General features: G+C 34.7%; 1 protein-coding gene across 1 annotated transcript in view; it reads left to right on the top strand.

The window, feature by feature from the left end:
* Window positions 1–749: 749 nt before the first annotated feature.
* Window positions 750–25,683, top strand: part of LOC112951977 (parkin coregulated gene protein homolog) — a 100,521-nt gene continuing 75,587 nt past the window's right edge. Inside the window, exons 1-2 of the mRNA XM_026044746.1 lie at window positions 750–915; window positions 8,303–8,452. Of these exons, the coding sequence (XP_025900531.1) occupies window positions 807–915; window positions 8,303–8,452 (259 nt within the window). The 5' untranslated portion in view covers window positions 750–806. The remainder of the gene's footprint in view (window positions 916–8,302; window positions 8,453–25,683) is intronic.

The raw sequence follows: 25,683 nt of genomic DNA, 5'->3' as shown, positions 1-25,683 counted from the left end.
AGGTGTTTATTTCAAAATCRGACTTTTGTGTCATGTGTACAACTCAAATTTATATTTTTGAACCTAGAAATCATATTACATTCTGATGTATTTGTAATGTGTTCATGGGAATAGTAAAACAGCGTTTGTATATGTAGGTAATGTCTTTTATTGATCATGTTTTATCACTAGAAAAAAATAAGCGAGCTTTTGAACATGTGAGGCTTCTTATGCAAGAAGCTCTTTTTTTCTTTAAAATACTGTTCTGAATCAATAAAAGGAGGTTGTTATTCTAAAAAGATGGGAATTCTGCACTGGTGGTGATATTTGTACAGTGCTTGATTTTTGACTATAAGATTCTTCTTCCTATTGTTTTTCAAGCGACAAAGTGAATATGTAAAGATCTTTTCTCTGTTCCTGGAAACAAGCAGATCATTCTGAAAACAGTTTGATTGCTTCCAGTGGGCAACTTACAAAATGAAGCGCATAAGTAAGGTTATCAGAATCTGAAACTGACTTAATTGAAAACTCTCAAATGCTGATTTCAGATATCTGAATCTCTAATTTAATCTAACCAAAGACCAAGTGAATGGGGCAGTGTAGAAATTAGGCCACAAACCATATTGAGACTTGATATCCTGCAAAAAATAYGAAGAAAATGATTATTTATCAAAGAGGCCTATGCAGATGGCATGAAATACCTGTTGGTCTTATCACATTACATTGATTTTGTTCAATTGAATTTCTTTTTTCTGTATTTTCAGGTAGAGATTGAGAAGMTGGACTATCATTATTACCTACCTCTGTTTTTTGATGGGCTTACTGAAATGACATTTCCGTATGAATTTTTTGCTCGGCAAGGAATCCATGACATGCTGGAACATGGTGGCAACAAGATTCTTCCTGTTGTTCCTCAGCTCATTATCCCCATAAAAAGTAAGTGAACATGTGGGGAAAAAAGAGAAAAAAGGAAAAGGGAAGGGAAGGGAAGGGAAGGGAAGGGAAGGGAAGGGAAGGGAAGGGAAGGGAAGGGAAGGGAAGGGAAGGGAAGGGAAAGGAACTGGAGAGGAGGGGAAGGGAGGGGAGGAGAGGGAAGGGAAGATGCTAATTAAACAATAAAACAAGTCAGCTTGTGCATTTCATGGAGATTATTGCTAACTTGAGTAAATTTTAAGATATGAGGCCATAAGGCTCATGCCTTCAATCACTTGATAAGAGCACTAATCCCGAGAAAACAGACTGCCACATTAGTCTTTAACATAATAAATAGACTCTTGGTCTTTGGAAGTGTGATACAATATTTTCTTAGCTGATTTTTATACATTATCCACTAACTATATCAAATGGTTTATCTGAAAATCATATGATTTGTTTCAGTCTGTATTTTTAATATTAAAAAGTAACATATCTGGATACAGGCAACATCCAAATGTATTTATAGTAACATAATATTTTAAAGGCTGAAATCATTCCTTCAGAAAAGACTGCAAGATTATGATCATGGCTCCATAGTTAGGATTTAAAAGTCTTGCTGAGACTTGAATTTAGCTTATAAATGATTACCTGAAAGCTTTAGCTCCTACATAGCTTTTAACATTAGAAAGAGATTGCTAAGTAAGKATATTTATATAGAATTGATACATAGTCTTTTAAACAGAATTATAATTTAAGGTCCTGGAATACATTCACAAATCTACTAGTTAAATTTAGTTGATGATTCTCTTGTATTTTATTACACACAGATTATTATTTTATTTGAAGTCTAAATATTATCAGTGATAAAATTTCTCCCTAATTWAAGCCATACTAATATTTAAAATGATGCTGTCATCTCAAGGAATCTGGAAATGTATGTCTTCAGAAGTTTTGATTTTTTCTGTGAGTGTGTAATATAGCAATAAAGTCAGAGCTGTGTACTTCTGTGACTCAGTGGCATCCACAATAAACTCTGCTATGTTTTATACATATTAATGTCTCTAAAGTGTCCCACTGAGTGAGCTATATCTGATTAGCCAGTCTTCATCTAGACCACTACCATATTTCTGCTGTGAAAGAGAATCCAATTGATTGTTAGGCAAGGGAACATGTGAGACAGARGGGAATAGGATAAAAGAAAGACAGAAAAATAACTCTATAAATAGAGTTCTTTTAAAAGCAGTTTTCACTCCTGCATGTGCATTAAAAGAAACTATTAGTGAGAATATGCTCTCTAAAGACATTTGACATTAAATATAAGATAGCTCTATTATATTTTAATGATATAAAGAGAAAATCATCTTGCTCTCCAAGACACATTCTCTTGCCTAATGTTCACACTTTGTGAAGGTATACACTTAGCTTTAAAATTATATTATTTAATGAACACATAGGTTATTGTAAGCCAAATCCTTCCTATGAATTTTCTTCCAGCTATGCAAAAAAGTAAAGTGACTAACAAAAAGGAGGTAACTGAGATTAAGAGACACAAGATTTTTTTTTTCTGAAGACAGTTGGAGTAAGATTGAAATAATGCATATATCCAGTTTATAATTTATTTAATAGGTGAGTTTTGMTGTGCAATGAAAAGCATAATACATTGCAAGTTACAGAAGTCATCATTCCTTTCACTAGCTTTCCTTAGGCTTTCACAGCTCTTGGATTCCTGTAGAAATTGCAGAATTCCCCACCTTCAATGGGAGATGCACATACAAACATAAACACTGAATGTTAGGTACAGCTTTTCCAGAATTTTTATGCACAATATCAGGGACATCCTACACAGTGTGTAGAAGTACCTAGTCATTTATCAAAGGCACCTATTGTTCTTTATTAGCAGTAACTGTCTTTCCATTCACAATTTCTTTGCTGGCCATACAGCTGTAACCTCCTCACATCCAAGCTTCAAATCCAGCTCCCACACTCCACTGCAACTGAATTGTGCTAACACAATTGCTTGCAGAGCATCTCTGTGGTCTGATTTACTGATATAGACCAAAYTAAAAAAWATATATATAAAAACCRTTTAAAAATAGAGTTACTTTTACAATAGCTAGTGAAGCTGTAAATTAAGTAATAGCATGCAATAGCACAGGAGTTAGAATAAATAATTGAAGGTGATCAGTAGGAACTTCTTGATACAGCTTTGCTAATGAAGAAAATCATGTGAAGTTAAGCATTTAAGCACTGCAGGGCAGCTACTGACCATAAACCCTTTTTGTTCCATTTTGTGAATCTTAAAATGGACTTGCAGATAATCTGAGTTTAGGCCTAGAAATTAGCAAATCTCAAGTCTTGTGCTAAACACTTTTTTTACGGAACAGTCCTCATCTTSCTGCTCAAAATGTTACTTGGACTGTTTTTTCTTCACAATCGCAACCAGTCTGACAAATTGCAGCCAGACCAACGCTGATGAGTCAGAAAAGAATAAGCTCTGTCTTAAACAATACTGGACTTCTATTTTCTGAGGCTTTTAAAAGTTGTTTCTGTGGTTTTAAAAAAGTCTTCTCTAACAAAGTAGATCAAGGATATAGTAAGCTTTGTTGAAAGCTCAGTTTCCTTRATGAAAATAGATCTTTTCTGGGTTAGATACAGAGAAACGCACTGAACAATCTTCCATCAATATGACTTAAAGAGTGCTTGCTAATAGTTTAATAAATTACTACATCAAACTGATTTCTGTTTTCCTTTACTCCCTATCCACATGTAAACTGTGGAATTATGTCCTGGACAATAGTGTGGATAATCCCTATTTAGTATCAAATCAGAGTCACTGATCAGAGTCAATGCTCTTCTAGTGAACGCCTTCCTCTATGAAAACTTACTATTTATTGTTACCCTCATTTCTTGTTACTTAAAAATTATTTATTTGTATGACAAAACCATGACAATAATGTTTTTCCTCGTCACCTCGTCAAATACATTTTAGAAATTCAAAAAAAATGTTTTACAGAACTTTTCCTGTACACATGCATSTTTATTTTTTAAGGGCTTACAGTAGAATACTTTCTGTTAATTTCTGCASTATCAATGTTAGTATTACTGGTTTTCAATTCCCCAGATCTTTTTAAAGTGAGTATCACATTTCAGTGATAAAAAGGCTGTTTATAAGGAGACAGCCCTCAGTACAGCTGCGTAGCTTGAGGGTAGCACAAGGGAAGGAACATACATCTATAGACAGAAGGGAACTCAGTAAACTGACACAGCCACTGAGAATAAGGTTCTGGGGACTGTGTTCTTGCTGTACCTTTATACTAATTAATAGAGCAGTACCAATGTTTATAGAGTTCAGGTGATAGTCCAGGGAAGCACTACAATTAAAAGTACAATTAAGGTTTAAAAAAAAGCCTTTGACTTTGTCTTCATTGTTCTGCTACATCATGTCCCTTGCAAATGCCAGTAGCTTAATGATGGATCTCTTCTGTGCCTTAGACTTGGTTTTATAAAACTAAGTCTTTGGTGACAAAGCTGCCCAAGGGTTTTACTTCCTTGCTCCCAGTTCCTTCTTCCTGTCACCTTACTGCAACACATCACTTCAGTTGTGCTGGAACAAATATTTATACAGCTATATTTTACATTGGATCAGGAGATTATCTTTCTCAAAAACAATGCAGAACATGAGGTTGGTTGGTTTTGGTTTCAGTTCAGGTGGTATTTCAGTTCAGGAMGCTAAGTATTATGCATTTTGAAAGCTTTGTACAAAGAGCTGTTTAAGATAAGAGAGTATCAATTACATTGTGAGGACACTTCATATTAGTAGTTGTCTAAGCCTGACTCTGTGACCAAGAAGCTCGTAAGCTTTAAAATCAACAAGATCAAGTGSGCCACTCAGTTTAGATTTTGAGATCTAAATGGAAAACGGAAACTGGCTTGTGCTTCTAAATGTAGATTCACAGGTGTATTAGAAAAAYGGGTTGAAAATATTGAAAGGAGAGCTTAAATTTTCTGGGAATAATTTACCAAATAATTTTAATTGAACTACCAATACCTAAACTTTAATGTTAGGGAAAAGATAGAAATTTGTGGAGTAGAATTTGATTCTGGAAAGTCTAGGCTTTCAGTCTGGGAAAGAAATTTCTGAAGTGACGTCTTTACTGAAAATTCTTTGTGTTATGCGGAAGACTCACTGTATACTGGGAGATTTTCAATCAYGTTTCCTGACTTTCAGAATGTATGAATTCCAAACATAGGAATTGAAGTTTCTATTACAGGTGACATCTGAAACTGGCATAGCATTCTCCACCCTGCCAGATAGAAACAAAAATAACTTTGTTTGCTTCTAGGTCTTCTTCTTCAAAATGTTAGAAGAGTTACTCCAGAAAATGATCTCAGTTTTTTAAAATAGTCTTTTTTTTTTTTTTTTTTTGGATACATTCATAAGCTTCTTCCACCTAAACTGATAAGCAAGCAAGGTGCACATATGTGAAGGAAAGTCTCTGCTGCTAGAAAATATTTTACAAAAGAAAATTCAAAATTTGCATACATTGAAAATGCACCTTAATTAAACTGTTTTTCACTGCAGCTACCAGTGAATTTGTGGTATATATCAGCTCATTGCTAAGAAGCTTTATGTAGAACACCATGAAATACTTTTGTAAAAACGTGCACAGTAGTGCAAATAAACTTTCAAACTTCATAACTGTTATTGTGCTTTATTGTACTTTCATACTAGCTACTCTTTAAGCAGCCTGCAGATATCACTGAAGCTTTCCAGACTGTTGAAATGCACTTACTTCCTATATAACATCAAAATTTTCTTCCCTTGATTCATGTGGGAGAATGGTCTACAGCGATGGTAGTACATAGATAATAATTACCAGATTTTTTAAAAATAAACATATGCTTAAAATTTATATATCTTTGGGGCATGGACTGTCTCTAATTAAATGTTTATACAGTGCCTAATATAATCAAGCCAGGAGCTGGTTGACTGTTATGCATGCCACAGTCCAAATATTTAATAATAACAACAACAGTTCTGCAGTCAAATTGATCTTACTTTTGATATTTACAAGTGTTTTCCTAACGCACACTGCAAATTTCTGCAATTTTGAAGGGCTTCAGGCTTAAATTCTGCAGTCTGTTCTGTTCTACCATATCCATCACTGGCATTCAACATCTTGATCCAAATTCTTTTGCTGTGTGTGTCAAACTGGTGAGAAGATGTTCTAATATTGTGAGGTCAGGGATAGAGATCTGAATTATTTTTCTAATTGCAGAAGAAATAATTGCCAGTATTACCAATCAAGGTTCTAGTAAGTACCGCTGTAGCACAGCTCAGATGTAAGGAAACATTCATCTATCCTTACTTGCATGATGATTTCTGTGATGATCTGTTCTTTGGAAACATTCTTCTGGACCCAGCAAGTACTCAATTGCTGCAATAACTGAGGCTGCACAGACACAKTTCGCACATTTGATTTTATTAAGAGACAGTCCCAGTGTCCACCCAGCACAGAGCTGCCTTTGCAGAGGGCAGAATTTTGAAAATTGGAAACTGTCTGGAAACCTTTGGGAGACAAAGGTTTCTGCAGACAAAGACTTCCTGTGGGTTCTTGGACAGCCCATTCTCACTTAAATGTTTCTCTCTGCATGCCAAAAAGTAAGGGCCCTCATCCTAGAGGCCTGCTTCTGCAGTCAGGAAGAATCATTCATAGAAGTGGGTACAATATATGCATTGGCTAAAGACGGAGAGGTCATGATACCTGCTAAGACAATTTTTACAATAATTTTTCTATTGAAAATTACAGGGAATAGTTGTGATTTCCCTCATAGTTCAGTTCTGCTTATGACAGTTTAATAATATACATTACATATACATCCTAATCTCAGTAATTTTTCACTTAATATCACTTCAATGAGTTGGAATTGCCCTGTGATGCACGAGAGCCCCTTTATACCTGGGACTTCCTCACTGTCATATAGCAAGAGTATTGTTAAGGTGCTCTTAGTAAGCATGCAAAGAGGCATGAAAAGAGACATCACTTATTATTAGTTTATTTTCAAGACTTGTTTCCTCATGTCATGCAATAAATCTGTCCTTCCCATCCTCATGATGTTTTTTACCCATCAGTATTCATGAAAAAATGAGCAAATGAGGCACAGGGCCCCTGCTTGAGGAGGTGGAATAACTGACATCACTGTCATGTCAGAATGCTACCACATTCCCTATGGAACAATGTATACTATATATAGTGACAAAATTTTTTGCTGGAAATGCTCTATCCYATTACTTAAGCAAAAAGAGAGAGTTCTTGGGGAAGTTATTAGCAAGTAGCCCTTCTTCAAATTCAGTTGTATTTGTGACTATATTTTATTTGAAATGTTTATACTTAGATTATATTGTCACATTTTCATATATTTCAGTGATTCTGACATCTGTGACATTGAATTTGAGCTTAGCTTTTACAGATTTTGCTTTCACAATGCAATGATATAAAGGTTTGTGTAAGTGGGTAAAGCACTGAAGAATTAGACAAGTAAGTAATAGCATCCCAAACATGACAATTGCCCCCAAGTGCATGATTTCAAGGGAGGCCTTACCATTAGAGAGATTTTGGAAAAAAAAAAAAAGAAAAAAGAAATACAAAACTTTTCAAGCATGATTCATTTTTAATTGCAAAAGAGAATGCAAAGTACTTTCTTTTGTTAAAACCAAGAAGGAACAGAAACAAACAATACTCATGAACTATGTTACTGTCATAAGATTAAAAGCATGACACTGAAAGCTTAGCTTTTAGAGAAAAATCTAAGTAGGCAAGAAGAAATCTTTTTTCTTTTTCTAGAATGTTTGTCTTTTTTTGAAAAGCCTACAAGGTTTTTTTGTTTTTCCTTTCCTATAAACATTTGCTTCATTGTACTGATTCTCCGAATAGCTAGAATTGTTTGTTAAATGAATAAAATAATTGCAAAATAAATGGGAACAAACATACAAATAGGCTAATTGTTGCACTAGAATGTATCTGTTGTCAACCTTTGCAGGTTGTCTTGCATTTGTATGGTGCCATTGGCCCCAAATGGTACTTACTGATTTTTTTTTTTTTTTTTTTTTTTGGACCAGGCCAGCATTACACTGGCAGCATGAGGGAATAATGAGCTGCATTCTTTGGGTTACTGAAGAGTCAGCACAAATTGCGGGAACAAATAACAATCAGACAAGGCAGTGTTTTATAACATCAGGACTGCAATCCATCTTTGGGATCTTTCAAAGCGGCTAATAAAGGCCCACTTGCAATCCCCAGTAGCATACAGTTTAATTAAATTTGTCCATTAGAGGACTCCTCCCCCTCCCTTTACATTTTAGAAGTTAATTCTGCTCTTTCTGCCTGTGGTTCTTTCTACATCACAGATGCACTGAGCCTTCGTAACCGACAGGTCATCTGCATCACGCTGAAAGTCCTCCAGCACCTGGTGGTGTCAGCCGACATGGTGGGGGAGGCCTTGGTGCCCTATTATCGGCAAATCCTCCCAGTCCTAAACATCTTTAAGAATATGAATGGTGAGTTATCCTAACAGACACTGTGTCTTTCAACCCCTGAGGTAAAAGGGGGCTTGAGGCAGGGTTAATTAACAATGTAGTTAAGATTTATTACTGTATATAAAYTCAAATCCATTTGGAGCTCTAAATAATGTAACCCCCCCCCTTGATATTCCCTAAGGATGCACTAAAATTAACAATTTCATTTATTACTCCTTGCACGTACAGCTTATTTAATGCAGTTGAGAAGCACTGAAGCAGTTCTGTAATCTTCCAATAATTAAATTGTAAAGTTTTGTAACAGTCTTTTGAATACATTAATAAATGGCAAAGGCTTTTTTTCCTCTTTGCAAGTATGCTAGTAAAAGGTCCAGTCTTTGATTCTGTTCAGTGCTAATTCCCTAGCAAAAATCACTGTTAGCTTATTGGTTTAGGAAAGAATAAAAATAAAAGCAGGAATCAGTTTAATTAAATTGATGGACAAGAGAACTCCTCCCTATAGAAAACTTTTAAGTAACATAATGTCTAGTGAAACAGTGGTGTTTGAAGTTATTATGGCTCACTTAGCAAGTTAGATTATAGAGATATTTAGAGTGAGTTTGTACTCACAGTGGAATATAGTATTTTCTTTGTAGCGCAAAACTCCACTGCCAGTTCCAGTCCTTAATAACTATAGTACTGCGAATATAGCGAACCATGAGCATATTTAGGCCACAGTCACAGGGGGAAATCAAATGTTGTGTCTTACTCTCTCCAAACTGCTATTTATAATTTTGTTTCTGTAGTAAATCTGTCTGCATACTATCCATTTCATTACCTCCCAAGTTATTGACTCTAACGTTCATGTTATTCACATGTAACTGCATGGTTTAAAAAAGTTAACTCCTCACARTCTTGCAGATGAAGTGAAATTAACGTTGTTTCTGTAGCTATCTACAGGACTTAACTTCCTATTATACTTTCTAATTGTGTTACCACACAGTCTTTTGACTTATACTCACTCTTTTTGTATTTCTGGTTGAAAAACACCTGTCCAAAAACTTAGAATTAAATGAGATTTAGATTTCAATAATGTATACTTTCAATAATGTAGATCACCACAATTACAAGGTGGTTCAAATGAGAACTGTGGCTTTCTAGAAGTCATGTCATGAAAGAATAGGAATAAAATCCATAGACTGAGCAGAACGAATTTCTGCGGGGCTCCTTTTGAATTAGAAGATTCCCCTAAACAGATCCAATTTCAGTGTCTGCTACAAAATATAGACTGTAAAAAGAAGGGTCTCATTGATTAATGAATGTACCATGCACATTTTTCCAAATTTCAGCCTGAAGTAGGCCATAAATCCTCTTGACTAAGCTGAGCTGCACTGGTTTCAGATGAATAATAGAGAAAGCTCATGTATACTAAGTACATAACGTAATAAGGTATTAAACAATTCCTAAACATATCCTGAGTTTAGATCAAATTGATATCAAACTAAAACACATTTTCAACATTTTTGCATGACATCTGTGCTATGTGAATTTGTGCCTACTACACTAAGTGCTCATATTTGGAATTCAAGAACTGAAAGACGATAYTCATCCATCAATAGACATGAAGAAAGAGACTAATTCTGTTTTCTAGCTTACTTTGCTAAAAAGGAATATTCAGTAGTGACAGTCCAAGCATTTAAGCTTGTGACCTCTCCCTTTAATTATCAAATCTTTTTATATCATGTATTAAATATAAAAACTCTAAGTAGGCCACCAAAATTAAGGCATGCCAAATGCATTTTAGAGTTTGTGCGATGCAAAACAGGCATTGTTCAGATATGAAATTGCCAGGCATGTGTTCTGTAATTGGATCTCTGGAATTATAGATGAGGAGAGAAGGCATGTAGGTTGCATGTGGAAGAATTGTGTCATCTTATTTCATATTTCTTATAATAGGTGAATTTATTATTAGGATTTTTAAGGAACTATAAAAGAGGGGAATATGATACAGAATGAATTTTGAAGGTATAATTATGAAAAACATCTAAAGCATATGTTCAGAGAGTTGAGTCACCAAATCTGTTTTATTCCCTATCTGTCTGCTAAAAATAATTCAATACAACTTAAATTACAAATCCCACTGGGAAAGATCCAGGCCTACTCTGTCTGTTAAAGCAGAGGAGAGATTTCAGTGTACTTCTGAAGAGTCTAAATAGTGGGCAAGGGACTCCTCCCTAGTCCAAAACCCATGTTTGATACATGTGAATTTGTGCTCTCTCTGTAGCTTAAACCCCTGACTCACAGGAGATATATGTATATTCATGTGGACTCCCAAGTGCTCTGCTAAAGAGTGCTAAAGCCTAAAAGAGCAAAGTTCTGTTGGTGGCAATGCTGCCTCCTCTGCCCAGTGCTCCAGCATCTCGGGTGTTTGTGCAGAAAGTGAGGGATAGTGGGTGCTCTGAAAATGGATTGAAGCTTTCCATTGAAATGGGTGAAACTACTGGGCAGAGTCGTAAGGCCCACAATGGAATAAGAGGAAGGGAACATGACTTTATCTCTGTGATTAGGGAATATGTCTGAGATGTAGGAGCAGTTGGTCTAATCCCTGCAGACTGAGGGGGGGACTAGCAAATCTCTGAGAAAACTCTCCAACAACTACGCAAATATGCTACCGTATGCTGCAGGAAACAAGTCATAGTAAGGATCACTAGGTCTCTTATGAATCCAATAATGTCACTTTTCACTTATATTTGTAAGTTAAATGTATGTTTAGAAACTCATTTCAGCCTTGAAAAGAAGGAAGGAAAATATTTATACAATAAAACAGAAATATTCTCTTTCTGTGCATCGTAAAACTTTTTCATCTTGGGCATCTCACTTAAAGCTTATAAAARCTGCCTTGTATAAATCTGTGAGTTATAAGGAAAATACAATTTAAGAAGAAATAAAATGAATTTGTTCTTTGGCAACAGTAGACAGAAAATAAAAATTGAAGGGACAAAATGGATTCCATGAAGCTTGGAAATGCTGTTACTGTGCATGTATACCAGAATACCGTTAGAAACAAACAAAAATGTTTATTAATAATATTAGACAGTTTTGAACTATCTAAACAATAGAAGATTTCTCTTGTTTAATTTACCTGCCTGGCAAATGAAAGCTTCGCTGATCTAGTTTGGCAACTATTKTATGCAGTCATAACAGCTGTGCTACTTCAATTCATGCACACAAAGATATTTTCATGTCATCAATTTATATTACTCAGTAGTGATCAGTAACAGCTTTCAAAAACATTGGAAATAAAATCCCATTGAATGGAATGAAATAATAAATAAATATCATTAGCATTTACAAGCCTCCAACAGAAAGTTTTGGGATGACAGAGCACGGTGGAAGGACGGATGCCTTCACTGCCTCTGGCCGGTGCCTTTTGGTGCCTCTGGCCRGTATGACTTGTTGCAGTCACTGTTAGGCAAACAGTGGTGACAGGGCCCACGGAAGCCCATGTGTGTKTTGGCTGCAACACAAATGTTCCGACACCATCAGCAACTTAGAGCTGACATAAACTTCCAGCAGGCTCCACCTATATCGTCAGTCCTTTAAAATAAAATGGTAGAGATATGGCTGAGAATATCTGCTGTGGCTGAACTGTAGCATTCAGTCAAGTGTGCAGACACGGAGCAGAGTTAGGCCTCATGCTTTGCTTAAGAAAACAGAGTCTCCTATCTATTTCACAYAGGTGTTTCACATGCTTTGGAGTGCTGTATTTAGCAAGATATCATAGTTCTTGCTGTACTCTAAAGGAAGAAGCAAGACTTATGAGAGGTGTATGATTGCAGAGGTGGGAGACTGTGCCTACAGGTAACAGTTTCTGTGTATTAGGGATGGAGGTATTTCAGAAGTGCATGTCTATTCCAGAGGCAGCAACACTCTTCAGAGAGGTTCATGCTTATTACTAAGAAGCAGCAATTATCCTTTAATGTGATTGAATACGTTCTGAAAAAAATCTCTTACCCAGAACATTTCAACTGCCTTCTCCTTTCACCACAAATCTAAAAGTACTTACACAAAATTCTTCAATCACATTCTAAAATCATTTGCAGTTTGCCCACTTTGGGTATTCAGAAATATTTTGTCAGGTTCCAGAAAAAGTGTGACTTTAATACCAAATTTTACAGGCTAATATGTTTGAGGTTCTCTTCATTTTTCCTCTGAGTTTTGAGCTTTTAGGTTATTCTCTTTTTGTATTTTTTTTAATGTCTTCTGCTACTAAGAACATTAGATGCTTTTATCACTTTTTTAAAGCAGAAGATTGAGATTTCCCCAAAATAGTTGATTCATAGTTGACATAGGCATATTAATATATTAGACTTAGGAGAACAGTCATATCTACTTCATACTAAATCCTTATTTTGAAATTGTTAATATGGTCCACTATGGCATATRCTTAATCATTCTATAAATATTTTGCAAGCTTTTTCATGATTTCAAGGGTTTTTTAATTCTATTTTGTATAATCAGTTGTGATTTCTGAAATTCAGAAAGAGATTCTGAAATGATCTTAAGTTCTGATTTATGAATATCTGCTTAGAAATATTGTGGTAGAACACTATACCACACRAAACTTAAATTTTTCCCAAAATACAGTCCCTCGTGATAATATATCATCTTTTTTAAGCAAATAATAGTAAATTCATTACAATGAAAAATAATCATATAGGTGAGAAATAAAATGTATTGTTGTCATTCCCAGGTGTAATTATTGATATTATTTTGCAGGCTTCTTATAAACTATTGTCCTAAGAAAATTTCTTTAACAATTATCCTTGAATTTTATTTTTTGTTTTAATATATTTTTTCTTCATGAAAATGATCTTTTAAATGTTATTTTTCCAAAACATCATGGTTTTTTTTCTGATAAAAAAGAGATTTTTATCAATTTTTTGTCAGATTTCTCCCCAAATAAAATTTCATACAGAAACTGACTGAGGACTAGGAAGGAAGTAACCCTCCCAAGTTACCAGCTGTTATCTCACTTATTTTGTACAAACTTGTCAATGCCTACATCTATCAGTAGTGTTTCTTACATACTGAGTTAAAGAAAATTCAGCAGAATTCTGAATTACTGAAAACTAGAAGTTACAAAGACCCACCTCTTTGAGGGCATTTGTTTTATAATACAAAACTGATAAATTTTAAACTGATGATATAGTAAACTTTTTGTGTATAATCAAAACCTTGTCAGATGCTTTATAACTCATTTAGAGAATTACAACACTTAGATCATAATTGCTAGATAATTTCTAATTACTGTCTAATTTCTTAGCTCAAAAYACAGCATCCGTCTGTGTAAAATAATACTGACTCAGCAGTGATTAAATTGGTGTTATTAACACTTAGCACTTACTTTTAATGTGTTAATAGCCTAATTAATTCAGCATCTTGAATGCCTGATAAAAGAAAAACGAAAGGTTCACCAAATTAAARGACATATATTGAATCTGCTATTTTCTTTTTACTGCTTTTAATTACTTGAGTATTTGGACCAAAGCAAAGGAAGATTGTCTGTTSGATGAAACACAGGTTACAGGAATTCTGAATTTGTGGGAAATTCACAGATAAATCAGGTAGTGGAAAGGTCACATCCTTTCTGTGTTTYAGTGTATGTAGCTGTGAAATGGTATAAGTTTAAGGGCTTGTAGACTTCATTTTTTTTTCAGTGTACCTGAAAAGTATGAGTGAAAGTTCCAGGAGAGTATGAGTGAAATGATGTTTTCACAAAGTTAAGAATTTGTATCACTCTTTGCTGAAATATTTTTGAGGGATTTATATTCTATGAAATAGTCACGTTTGGAAAAGCCACATTTAAGAAAGATATAAACATCCAGAACAARACTTAAGCAGATTTACGGTGGTCTCTGTAAGTCTGCCTTTTCATAGTATCAYAGAATGCTTAACACTGGAAGGGACCTCAGAGGTCATCTGGTCCAACCCCGCTGCTCACACCGGGTCACTAGAGCACTTGGCACAGGGCTGCATCCAAGTGGGTTTTAAAAGATTTCCAAGGAAGGAGACTCTACTTTTCTGCAAGGTTAGAGGTTTCCTTAGTGTCAGCTCATGGGGGTACTCTCAAAATGGATCAGGATGTGCCTAAGTTATGCAAGAAGCCCATTTTGTAGGCATGTTTTGAGTAAGCCTAATGCATACACATTGCACATAGCCATCTACATTCACCTTCTCTGCAACTGTATTTCTGCTTTTTTCAAAAACGAAGCACATGTGAGYACTGGTACTAGAACCTGCAGTTCCTTGATGCCGTTTCAGTGCCTGGCTGCTCTGCACAGGCTCTCGCTTCATCTCTACCTTCTTTTTCTGGAGTGGGGTTTGAAATGCTTTGCTGTGCTTGTCCCAGCTACAGCATGAAGGCTGGTGCAGACCGGCATGGATTTGTCAAGGCTGCTACCTGCAGGATCAGCTATTTCCATGGCCCAGGTTGATAAGATTACAGCTCTGTGGGTTCACAGCCCTCCATATCTGCCCCAGATAGATCAGAAATGCCTTTGCTTCTTGGAAGCCCTGATTCAAGCCCCCAAAGGACGATTCTTGGAAAAGCAAAATCTCAGGCCTACTCCTTGCACCTTCCATTTTCAGTTAGTGTCCTTGGGCAGTTGCCTGTGGACATCCTCCTCACATCCAGAGGCTTCTGATCCTATTTGCAAAGAGCAGAGAGACCTGTAGTTGCTTCAAGATGTTAAGGTTTTCTCTAGATCTACCCCTAACAAACAATCTRGAATCCTAAAACACAGAGGCTGCTACCCTTTCAATGAAGAATTCTTCCTTTCTTGGTGATTTATTGTCTAAATTTTTCACACAGTAGGACTGTATATAGAGGGGTTGAGAGAGTACTTCTTTAGTTGGACTAGTACTGCCCATTCCATTTACAATCACTTTCAGACTACAAGTAAAATAACTGAGAAAATGTTTTGTTTCTGTATCACTTCACTTCTCATGTATGTCTGCAAACAAATGTGTTGAAGTTTGAGGGGACATATGGTTTCAACTTGTCACATTTATTAAGGTAGCGTGTTTTTTATTTTAAATATTCATCTAAAATATATGTTCATTTAGTGATTCTAAGTGAGTTATGTTTATTTATTGCAGATATTTTTAATTTGTGTGCTCAATTATGATTCTACTCTGAGGAGACTATTTCTTTGAAAATTGGTGTGAAGTTGCCAAAATCATAGAAACTGGTTCTGCACCTGGCTTTCCATTTTTATATCAAATCAAAAAGCAGGGAATGGGAAGAGAGAAGGTTTGGAGGGAGAGAAAACTCCTTGTCTGGATAACATATTTCCTTGTGGGGTTTCTCTCTTGCCATCAAAGAAAGAGATTAAAGTCTTGTGTAATAGAATGATGCAGGTAGGAGTATAAATGATCGTGATAGCACTATGATTAAATCACCAAAATAGTCAGGTAGTTAAAATGCTTTTTGTCTTTCAGTTATTACTGTATTATATAATTTCATCTCATTTCAAGCCATGCCTCTTCTGTTAGATTTTGGAGAACACTTTAGACAAGAAAGTTGAGTTTTCTGGAACTATATCTCTGAACTATTGATTTCTTTTTCTGCATTGCACATCCATCATCCCCCTTTTTAGGCACACAGGAAAGAAATATATTTTTTCTGTAATACCCTCTGAATCTCAAAACATGRTGCTGTGATCAGCACATGACAAACCTGAATTCTTCAACAGGCTTGTACCAGTTTAGGAGTATCATTTATCTATTCTGAATAGACATTTAGGATAACTACATTAGGCATTTGTACTCAAAATATTCAGGTATTGGTCTCTGGATCTAATCCATAAACTTCTGGCTCCACTAGAATTAAAATTTTAGTAAAAGTACTATTTATATAAATCAGAATTTATGTTTTCAAAAAATCACTATATGTGTGTATACACACACACACACACACACACACACACACACACACATAAATATAAAGTCTTCCCCATTTACAGGTCAAACTAATTTCACTGTTATTTTCTCTTTGAAAATTAAATTAAACACAAAAGTGAAGGTAAGAAATGCCAAAGTTAATATTTAACCTTAGCTCTGCCTGCTTATTTTTTTCTATTATACTACAGATTTAATCAAGTTTTAACTTACTGTTTCAATAACACAAATATTTTGTACATTTTTTCACAATCTTAGCATCCTCCATTTCTTTTTACTGAATTGAATTTTTCACTGTCATGATAATATTATACATCCTACTGGCAGATGTTTACTGTACTTTTCTGCAAATGTACCTTAGTTTCTTTTCTTATTTAACAACCTACCTTTATTGTAATTTGGTGACCAAGTGTTTACGAAATAGTTAGGCAAGTATGTTTGTCAGAACATATTCAGAAAATACCATATTAAAAATTTCTTATACTGGAGTGTTTAATTCAAGTTTAGCTTTGAAGCGATTAATTTCCTTTTTAATATACAAGTTCATGGATAGTATATGAAGTCTGTTTTAAGGATTAGAATAATTTTTATATAAAATTTCTTTGTCAACTTTGTGATTCTTCTTCATTCTTTGTTTTCTCTCAGTTTGAATGCGGATTATGATACTTGAGTGTTCTTACAAACATTAAAACCTTTTCTATAAATAGTTTGATATGTATATATTACACAGAATGGTAATGTGATCAGAGATTAAATCAAGAAGTAATTTATCCTGAAGTATTCAGAAATTGTCTTTCCTTAACATTTACTCTTCATTGTAAGATTTCAGTASAACTGTTTATTCCACCTGATCTTGAGGCTAACTTGACCTTACTACTAAATCTGAAAAATGATGATCATTCTTAATCCTATTGACTTAATTTCTCCTCATACATTGTATCGGGTTTGTATGACATTTTACTTAAACTTGAAAATGTAATATTTACAAGGACATTTGCAAATGTGCAAAGGGAATTCACTTGGGCCATTCACAATAATTCTCACAAATTCCAGTAGATATATTCCATACTTCATCCTTCTACCTGAAAAAAACAAAATGCTTTAGATCACACATTATATTAAGGTATATTTTTTATATGATGTTAATATGATGTGAATAAGTGTTACTTAAAGGGTGAAGTAAAACACTGGTGTTTGTTGGAAAAGATGCCTAGCTGATTTATCAAGTATAAAATTCCAGTTCTGAGAATTGGAAAAGAGAAAGGAAAAGAAAACGAGGGGCAACAGTTAGGTACGAAAGCATTCATCTCTTACGTGATTCAGGGGCTGCTACACCCTATATATGGCAGGATTGCATAATATTAAAACCAGGCTAAATAGACCTAAACTCCCATCTACAAAATGCTTCATAACCAGTGCCARCAAACACTTGGCATCATGTCATATCATACTTATAAAGAAAGAGATTTAATACTCCTACTGTCTRTATTTCCAAGCCAAATAAAAGCAATTTAGAAACATGTCTAGTATTAGTAGCTAATACTATATATATATATATTTATAATGATATAAAAAATTTGTTCCAACCAACCATGCTCTAATCATGGTGTTGCCCCAAACTCATTATTTAAAACTCATAAAACTCATTAATAAAAATAAATGTTTGATTTTATATGTACAATGTATATAAATATATATATAAACATATATAATATATAYGATGCTTTTTATTTTAATGTCAATATGTTCATGATGCAGGAGCAAAGTTTTMAAAAATGTAGAATCTGAAGAAATTGTTTCAATTAAATATTAACAGTAATAGCTTGTATATATAGATTTATAGGCAACATAATTGCGGTATATTTAGCATGAAGTATAAGCTTGTATCGTATTTACTTTGCTTTTTGCTTACTTTATTCTTGAGTTTCTGCCTGGAGTAGATCAGTCTTTCAACTTGGACAAGTAGTCATAATTGCAGCTAAATTTGTTCCATCTGAAAGATCTTTCAGATTACAACATTTATCGTTCAAAACTGTGACATTTTATAACATCTGTTTTGCAGTAGATGCTAAATTAACTTTGTCAAGGGATGTGCTTAAGACAAAAAGAACAAGGCAAAATCTTGTATGTGTATATTTTCCTTGCACCAAAAAAGAGTGACTTTATATATAAACTATTTTCTGTTAATAAATATGCTATCCGTTGTATTTTGTGTGTGTGTGTGTGTATATATGTATACACACATATGTATGAAAGCACATGTGTATATATACTTAGATTATTTTTGGTTTTTTTTTTTTATTTTTTCCCCTAAAATTAGTGTGTTACAATACAACATTGAAGCTTTTAGTTGASATCATCCAAGTCTAATGTCTCATCAAAGTAAAGTAGATAACACATATCGGTCACTACTGACTGTCTTTGAATCTCCAGGGCATTGATCCGGGGGATGAAGTTTAAGGGYAGCCCTAGGCCAAAGTGCAGAGTACAGCTTGTCAAATGGCACAGTACCACCTGTGCCCCTGCAAAGGGCCTTTACCACAACATCACCATCTTCTGATTGTTTTTTCGCAGATTTCTCTTGCTTCAGACACATAAAAAAAAAAAAAGTATTTTTTTAAGAGATACAGGAAKAAATATACTTGTTTTTACAATGAAGTCTCATCATTCAGACTATTTATTTTAATTAAACAAGAAAAAAAAGCAAACTGTAGTAATTTACTATGTTAATCAGATACAAATGCCATAGCACAGAATTGAGGCTGGAACATACATTACAATTCTTGTAATCTAACTTTAAGCCAWTGACATATTTAATGTATACATGTAAAAGCCTTTTTAATTGTTTTKCTGAATCAGGGCAGGATTTCTCCACAGCTTGGAGGTTTAACTTGCTCGGGAGAATTTAGATGCAGCTTAGATTAACAGCATTTCCTTACAATTTTTGAAGGAGGGATATCTACTTACTACAWTTTTTATGTTGTCTTTTGTTATTTCCCTGCCCATACTGGAAAGGATCTACAGTTCATGTAACAGAAATAATAACTAGTAATATTGACAACTAGTTACTAGGAACTGTTAATTAAAGATGGTTAAGTAAATACATCCATTTTAGAAAAAAAAGCAATGTAATGCTTCAGCTGCTTACATTGTTTTATGAATAAAGTACTTGTTCTTACATGACAGAAAAAGACTGGTATATCCAGCTTCTTATCTAATTATGTTTATTAATGCAATGATTGCAAAACAGAGAAAATTGTGGGATTAGCAGAACTGAATATTTGCATAGAGCCAGCAGGTAAAACTCTGATCAATATTTTGCTAATATCTGATATGTCCATTCTTTAAACAGTCTTCTCTCTCTTTGGTAGTTACAATACACCTGTGCACACATAAAATTACTGAAAAAAAGACTTGTAGCCTATCCTGTGACCCATTTATCTTGAATCTCTCCATTATCTTCCTTTTAAAGTATATCAAATGTGTTGCTTTACTTTCAAAGCACTTAACAGCCTGTTCTTCATGTTATTTTCTTCATCTTCTTCATCTTCTTCCCTCCGTATTTCAGTTTCCTGGATGTTTATCCACCAAATCACCTCATTTTATTTTTCAGATTCTCTTTTCCAGAATGCATAGGCATTTGGCATTGCTTGGAATTACTGGTATTCTGAGGAAATCACCTACAGTGCAAACAGTTACTCCTCTACTCTCAAAAATCTTTGTTTATTGATGTGCTATGTCTTGTTCTCTACTTAATGTTCAGTTTCTCTGAGGCAGTAGCAGATGTATTCATTTTGTGTTTGCGAAGTGTCATTAATGGTGAGCACTTGATCCGTGGTTTGTGGCTAGTGTTCCTAATGACTACAGTAATAAAACTGCATATTAATGATATCATAGAGAATGAATCATAGAATCCTCAAGGCTGGAAGGGACTTCTAGAGATCATCTAATCCAACCCCCCTGCTCATGCAGGGTCACCCAGAGCACGKGGCACAGGGCTGCGTCCAAGCGGGTTTTAAAGATCTCCAGAGAAGGAGATTCCACAACCTCCCTAGACAGCCTGTTCCAGGGCTCTGTCACCCTCACTGATAAGAAATTTTTCCTTAAGTTCCTGTGGAACTTTTGGTGCTTCTGTTTGTGGCCGTTTCTTCTAGTCCTATCAGTGGCCACCACTGAAAAGAGGCTGGCCCCTCCTCCTCACTGCCTCCCTTGAGGTATTTGTAAACACTTAGCCTGATGATGAGGAACGACATAGATTTATCTAATATTTGATTTATAAAAATTCCATCAATTTCAGTCACTGGTACTTACATGTTCAACTGCTTTGACAACTCTCTCTGCCTAAGACATATCACATAAAAGGAGTTCAATGAATTGTCAGATATGTGTCTGCTTCACATGTTTCATCAAAAATGGTGATACCATTTCTTTATATGGACAAGAAAGAGTAAGTTTGCCATCTTTAAAAATACACCTGTCCAACCTCTTGTTCTTACCACAGGTTAAGTGAGAAGCCTTCTCTATAGAGCTGACCGTGTCTAGTTCCATTAAGGAGCTAATATATATCTTTTCATTCACATCTGTTCTGGTTCTCTGCTCTGGTAATTAAACTGATCTTAAACTGTCTACTTGAGATCTATGAAAGCCTTTAGATACTTCTGATCATTGGTTATTACCCCCTGAGATTGCCTACATCACCATAACAGCAACCTTTATCCTCAGGCTTTGTAATTTTTTTCAGGCTGTGTAAATCAAGCTTTGTAAATACTTGCTGTAAAAATTTTCCTTTACAGAGACAACCTTTCTTCCATGCAGCAACTTTCTGCATGACTTAATCAAACCGGATCCTAACCTAACTTAACCTAACGTAGGCTAACCTAACCAGTAAGGCTGTATCCTTCCTACTAGATGAAACACAGCCTGAGCTTGAACGTCAAGTGTTGCTTAAGTGTTAACACTGCCTGACATGGATTTGGTCTGCGCCAACTAACACTTTCTTGGCATTGTTTTCATTTGTAAAGCACACACAGGATCATTCCTCCAGCAAATATTGTAGAAGAAAAGTTTTGGCTGACTTGGGTACTTCATCCTACGCATTTTTTCAGCGTTATTCCAGCACATATAGCATCGTCAAACACCACTCTCAGCCCTGCCCTCATTCCGCTTCTAGTTCACCTGCTATTAAAACTCCACTCTGTTGGGCTTCAAATAGAGCTAAGTCATTATTTTAGACACTTTGAACAGAAGAGAGCACAAAAATTATAATATTCTTTTTTTTGAGAATCAGATGGAAGTCACCTGGGGCCTGGGAGATAGTGCCAAGTGGTATTTAGTATGCACATGCAAATTGGACTCAGGTGGGTAAAGACAGACTGTAGTGGTTTATTCATCCAGGAATTAAGCAGTTACTCCTATTTCATCCAGGATGGTTTAAATTGTTTTCTTTCTAATGAATTAGCAAGCCAGCGTGAGATGACTTTACACTTTGCAACTATTAGAGTACTATTGTGTGAATGATTTGGTTCTCTGTCTGTGAATTTAGCAGCTACAGGGAGCTCATTGCAGCTACCTGGTGTATGGTGACACGGCAGCAGAAGATGCTAAAACAGCCAGCATGTTGCTTCAGTGTTGTCCTTGGCAAGGTAGCAGGAACTTGCATTAGGAAGAAAAGAGCCTTCCAACATTACACACCCTTGCTCCTGTCTCTGCCCTATAAATGTAACTATTCCTCATCCCTAAAAAAACATGGGGTTGGGTATGTTAGGGTAGGGTGGGATACAGAAGGGAAGGATAGTTAGAAATTGGAATAGAACAAAATTGCAATCTGACATTTCTGCTACCTTTATACTGGTGGCAGTTCTTGGGAAGCACTCGTGGAGATTCTCCAGGAGCAGTGACCAGGCAGCTGAGCAGTTAATTTATAAATCCACAGCACTGCAGATTATTAAAAGCAGTAAAGATTCTCTGCCAATCTGTGTCTCTACAAAGGAATGAGTCTGCAGATATTATTGTATCTTTAAACTGTCTGCATACTCCCTCCCAATGAAAAATGGTCTGTTAGGTGGCTAGAATATACACAGATTCTTCACTGGTTTGTTTTGTTCATGTGTTTGGGTTAATTAGATATAGAAGCTCAGACTCAGCACATATGATTTAAAAAGTCATGTTAAACTCTACAGTGTTTTGCTTTTTCTGTGCTTGGCAACAAAAATGGAACAAATGGTCAACACAAAAAAAATCTTTCTGCCTTTTTTTTTTTCTTTAATGAAAAAGTTGACTGTGTTTCAGTGGAGAACATGGGTTCTGTGAAGAAAAAAAGAAGTCTGTCAAGCCTTTCTTGTAGTAGCTAACTTTGAAAGATTGTAGTCTGTGAATTCTTTGTTCTCTGTCTTTGTTTATTTCTGGTTTGTTTTTTTTGGACCCAATATAAGCACTAGTCATTATCACAGAGATATATTTGTCCTGAATTTTTTGTCCCGTCAGAGATATATATGACGCTATTAATGGACAAATTTATGCATGCATTTTCTTTTCCAAAAACTATTAACCAATATTATGAGAAAAGAAGTCTCCATCGTTGCATTATTTTGTGTAGTTAGAATGGTATGCAATATGCAAAAAAATTAAGAAGTTTATGCAAAAAGGAGGTATTTACAGGCAATAGGTCCAGTTCTCATGCCCTCATTCACACTTTTTACAGCTATCCATGCCAATGAAACATATTGCCTGGGGAAGCTAGGGAGCTTCATGAAGCAGGGCTGTTTAAATCTCAACAAGAGTGGAATCTGGTACTAACAGAAGCAGGAAGGTTGAAGTGCAAAAACCTGCATTACCAGATGCAGTGATAGTCATCAGGCCATAAATTCATTTATCTGAACACTAATTCTATTCTACTGTTTCAGCATAAAATTATGTTCACATTGTGAAGTGGCAGTGAACAAACATATTTCTTTTAATGACTATTAATTACATTTTTATCTAACATCTGTCTTTGACCAAGGCTGAGGCAGAAAGTACCTTTTCTGCTGTACTTTGCTGGACAGAAATCCTATTTAGCTGCTGCTATATCATAATTATATCATTAAACTATGATTGTTTATCTTACACAGTAGGATAGCATGTAATTTAAAAGTGAAGAAAAGAAGATTTTTGTGAAATCTTGCAACGTGAAGTTTCCTGTTAATGGCTTCAGATATCTCCCTAATTAACACTTAGTCTCAGAAATTGCAGAGGATGCCTGTATTGTTATGCAGTTTATGACTGGATTACTTCTTTGATCTTCTTTCCGGATCAGACTCTCTTTGAATGTACTCTCTTCCAACAATTCCCACTATAGGTAGATACAATCTCAAGTACAGGCAGAATTTGGGAATTCTCTCTAACATATTTAGATATTGAGATGAAGTATTTAGCATTTGTATGAAAACATATGTAACAAAATTGTAAAAAAAAAGTTTTTTGCAAAACATATTGGCAAATGTCTTTCATATAAATTGTACAAATTTGAAATATGCTTGAAGGCTGAAAATTACAGGAAAATCTACACTAAGTCAGCTTTATTGAACCTTAGCACAATAGATATTATTTAACATAATTTAGTCTTTAGTGAGGTGTTAACTTGATTTCAAGACTTTGTTCATTATGGCATTTGTTTTAATTTAAAAATGTACATTTAAAAATGCTTTTAATTTAAAAATGGCAAAAATACTAATATTTTTAGGGGGAAACCTTTTTGAAGTAAATGGCATATTAGATGAATTACTGCATTGAAGCTGCAATGCAGGAAATGAAAAMCTATTTTCAATAATAAATTCTTTTTTTCAAAAGTGGCAGTCTCATTTTAAGTCATTCTATTTTCAGATCATTTTAACTTATTTGCAATAGATCATTTTATATGATATATTACACTGCTCTCAAGGAACGAGCAGAGAGATGGATAGCAATGAAGAAGAAAATTTCATTTTTTTTCTTTGGTGAGATACAATGCAGATAGGCGAAACCAGAAAAGTATTTTTCCCCTCAAAGACTAGGTCTGACATAAGACATTTAGATATAAATTAAATTTAACTTATATGTTTCTATGCTTTCATTTTCTATGCTTTCTATGTTTTCATCATTTTTCATGCTTTCACTTCTGAAAACTTGCAGCTATGCACGAAAGTTGTGTTTAAGTGACTGCTGACTTGCTGTCCTCTCTTCTGAGAAAGAGGCATCTTGAAATCCTGATTTCCTGCTTTAGATCTGGAAGAAAAACAAAAAAAAAAAAGGAATATTTTATCAATTTTTTAAGCCTTCTTTAAAACTCAGAGAAGGATTACTCTTCATGCATTTTTTATAAACCTTGTAGTTTTGTAAACACTATGGAATTTTATTTACTAAATAATTTTAGTTGAGGCATCTTTGCTTTATTATAAGTGGCTGTTGTACTTATAATGTTGCTATTATAAGTGGCTCTGACATAAATCAGAGCAGAATAGTGCATTAAATTACTATTTTTTTTCTTTCTAAATCATTATTTTGGAAGTCATTGTTTAAAAGCACCGGCTGCTTGCAAAGTCATCCAGGAAAGAATGTGACAAACAATTCTCAAGTGTTATGTAAATATACTTAATTTCTCATTTGCACATCCTCAGAACATTTTGCTTTTTGCTTTATATATATGCCATATTACTCACAAGTGTTTATAAAGCAAATCAAAATAAATACAATAAATTTCCACTTATGTTGGGAGCAACAATGTATGTAGTAAATCAAATATATGGAGCTTTATCACATATGTAATTTTTAATTATTTAAAAGAACATTTTAACAAATGTAAGCAAATCCTAAGAAGATATATCTGTTTCTAAAATTACTTTTTTTCCTAAACTTTCAACTGCTGTGTGTGAATTTTAAAAATAAGCCAGAGCATTCAAAGATGAATTATAATGGCCCTTCAGCCTGTTGTGCACAGCATTTATGTTTCTGTAAGATTTTCAGTGCTTAGGGCAAATGGCAGACATGTTTCATCACGTTGCATGTCTGTATTCTGCTCTGTACATGATAAACAACAGGGATTAAAATTAAGCTAGTGATATAATTCTACATGACTGCTTGCAGATGAAGATTAGAGCCTTGGTAAACTACCAAAGAGGCTGCTCAGTGTGACATTTTACTATGCAGGGTTCAATAAATGTAAGTGAATGGAGGGGAGTGATGGTGTTAAATGGTAGAGTAACTGAGATCATATTTTTCTCTCATTCTTTTGCCAGCTTTTGTTGCTCCCTGTCTTATATTTCTATCAGTTACTTACGTGCACACTGCCTAAACAC

Source organism: Nothoprocta perdicaria, unplaced genomic scaffold (genome assembly GCF_003342845.1).
Source record: "Nothoprocta perdicaria isolate Ctin4 unplaced genomic scaffold, notPer1 scaffold_38, whole genome shotgun sequence".
Taxonomy (NCBI): Eukaryota; Metazoa; Chordata; class Aves; order Tinamiformes; family Tinamidae; genus Nothoprocta; species Nothoprocta perdicaria.
Note: the sequence above shows the minus strand (reverse complement) of the source record. Positions and strands in the feature narration are given on the sequence as shown.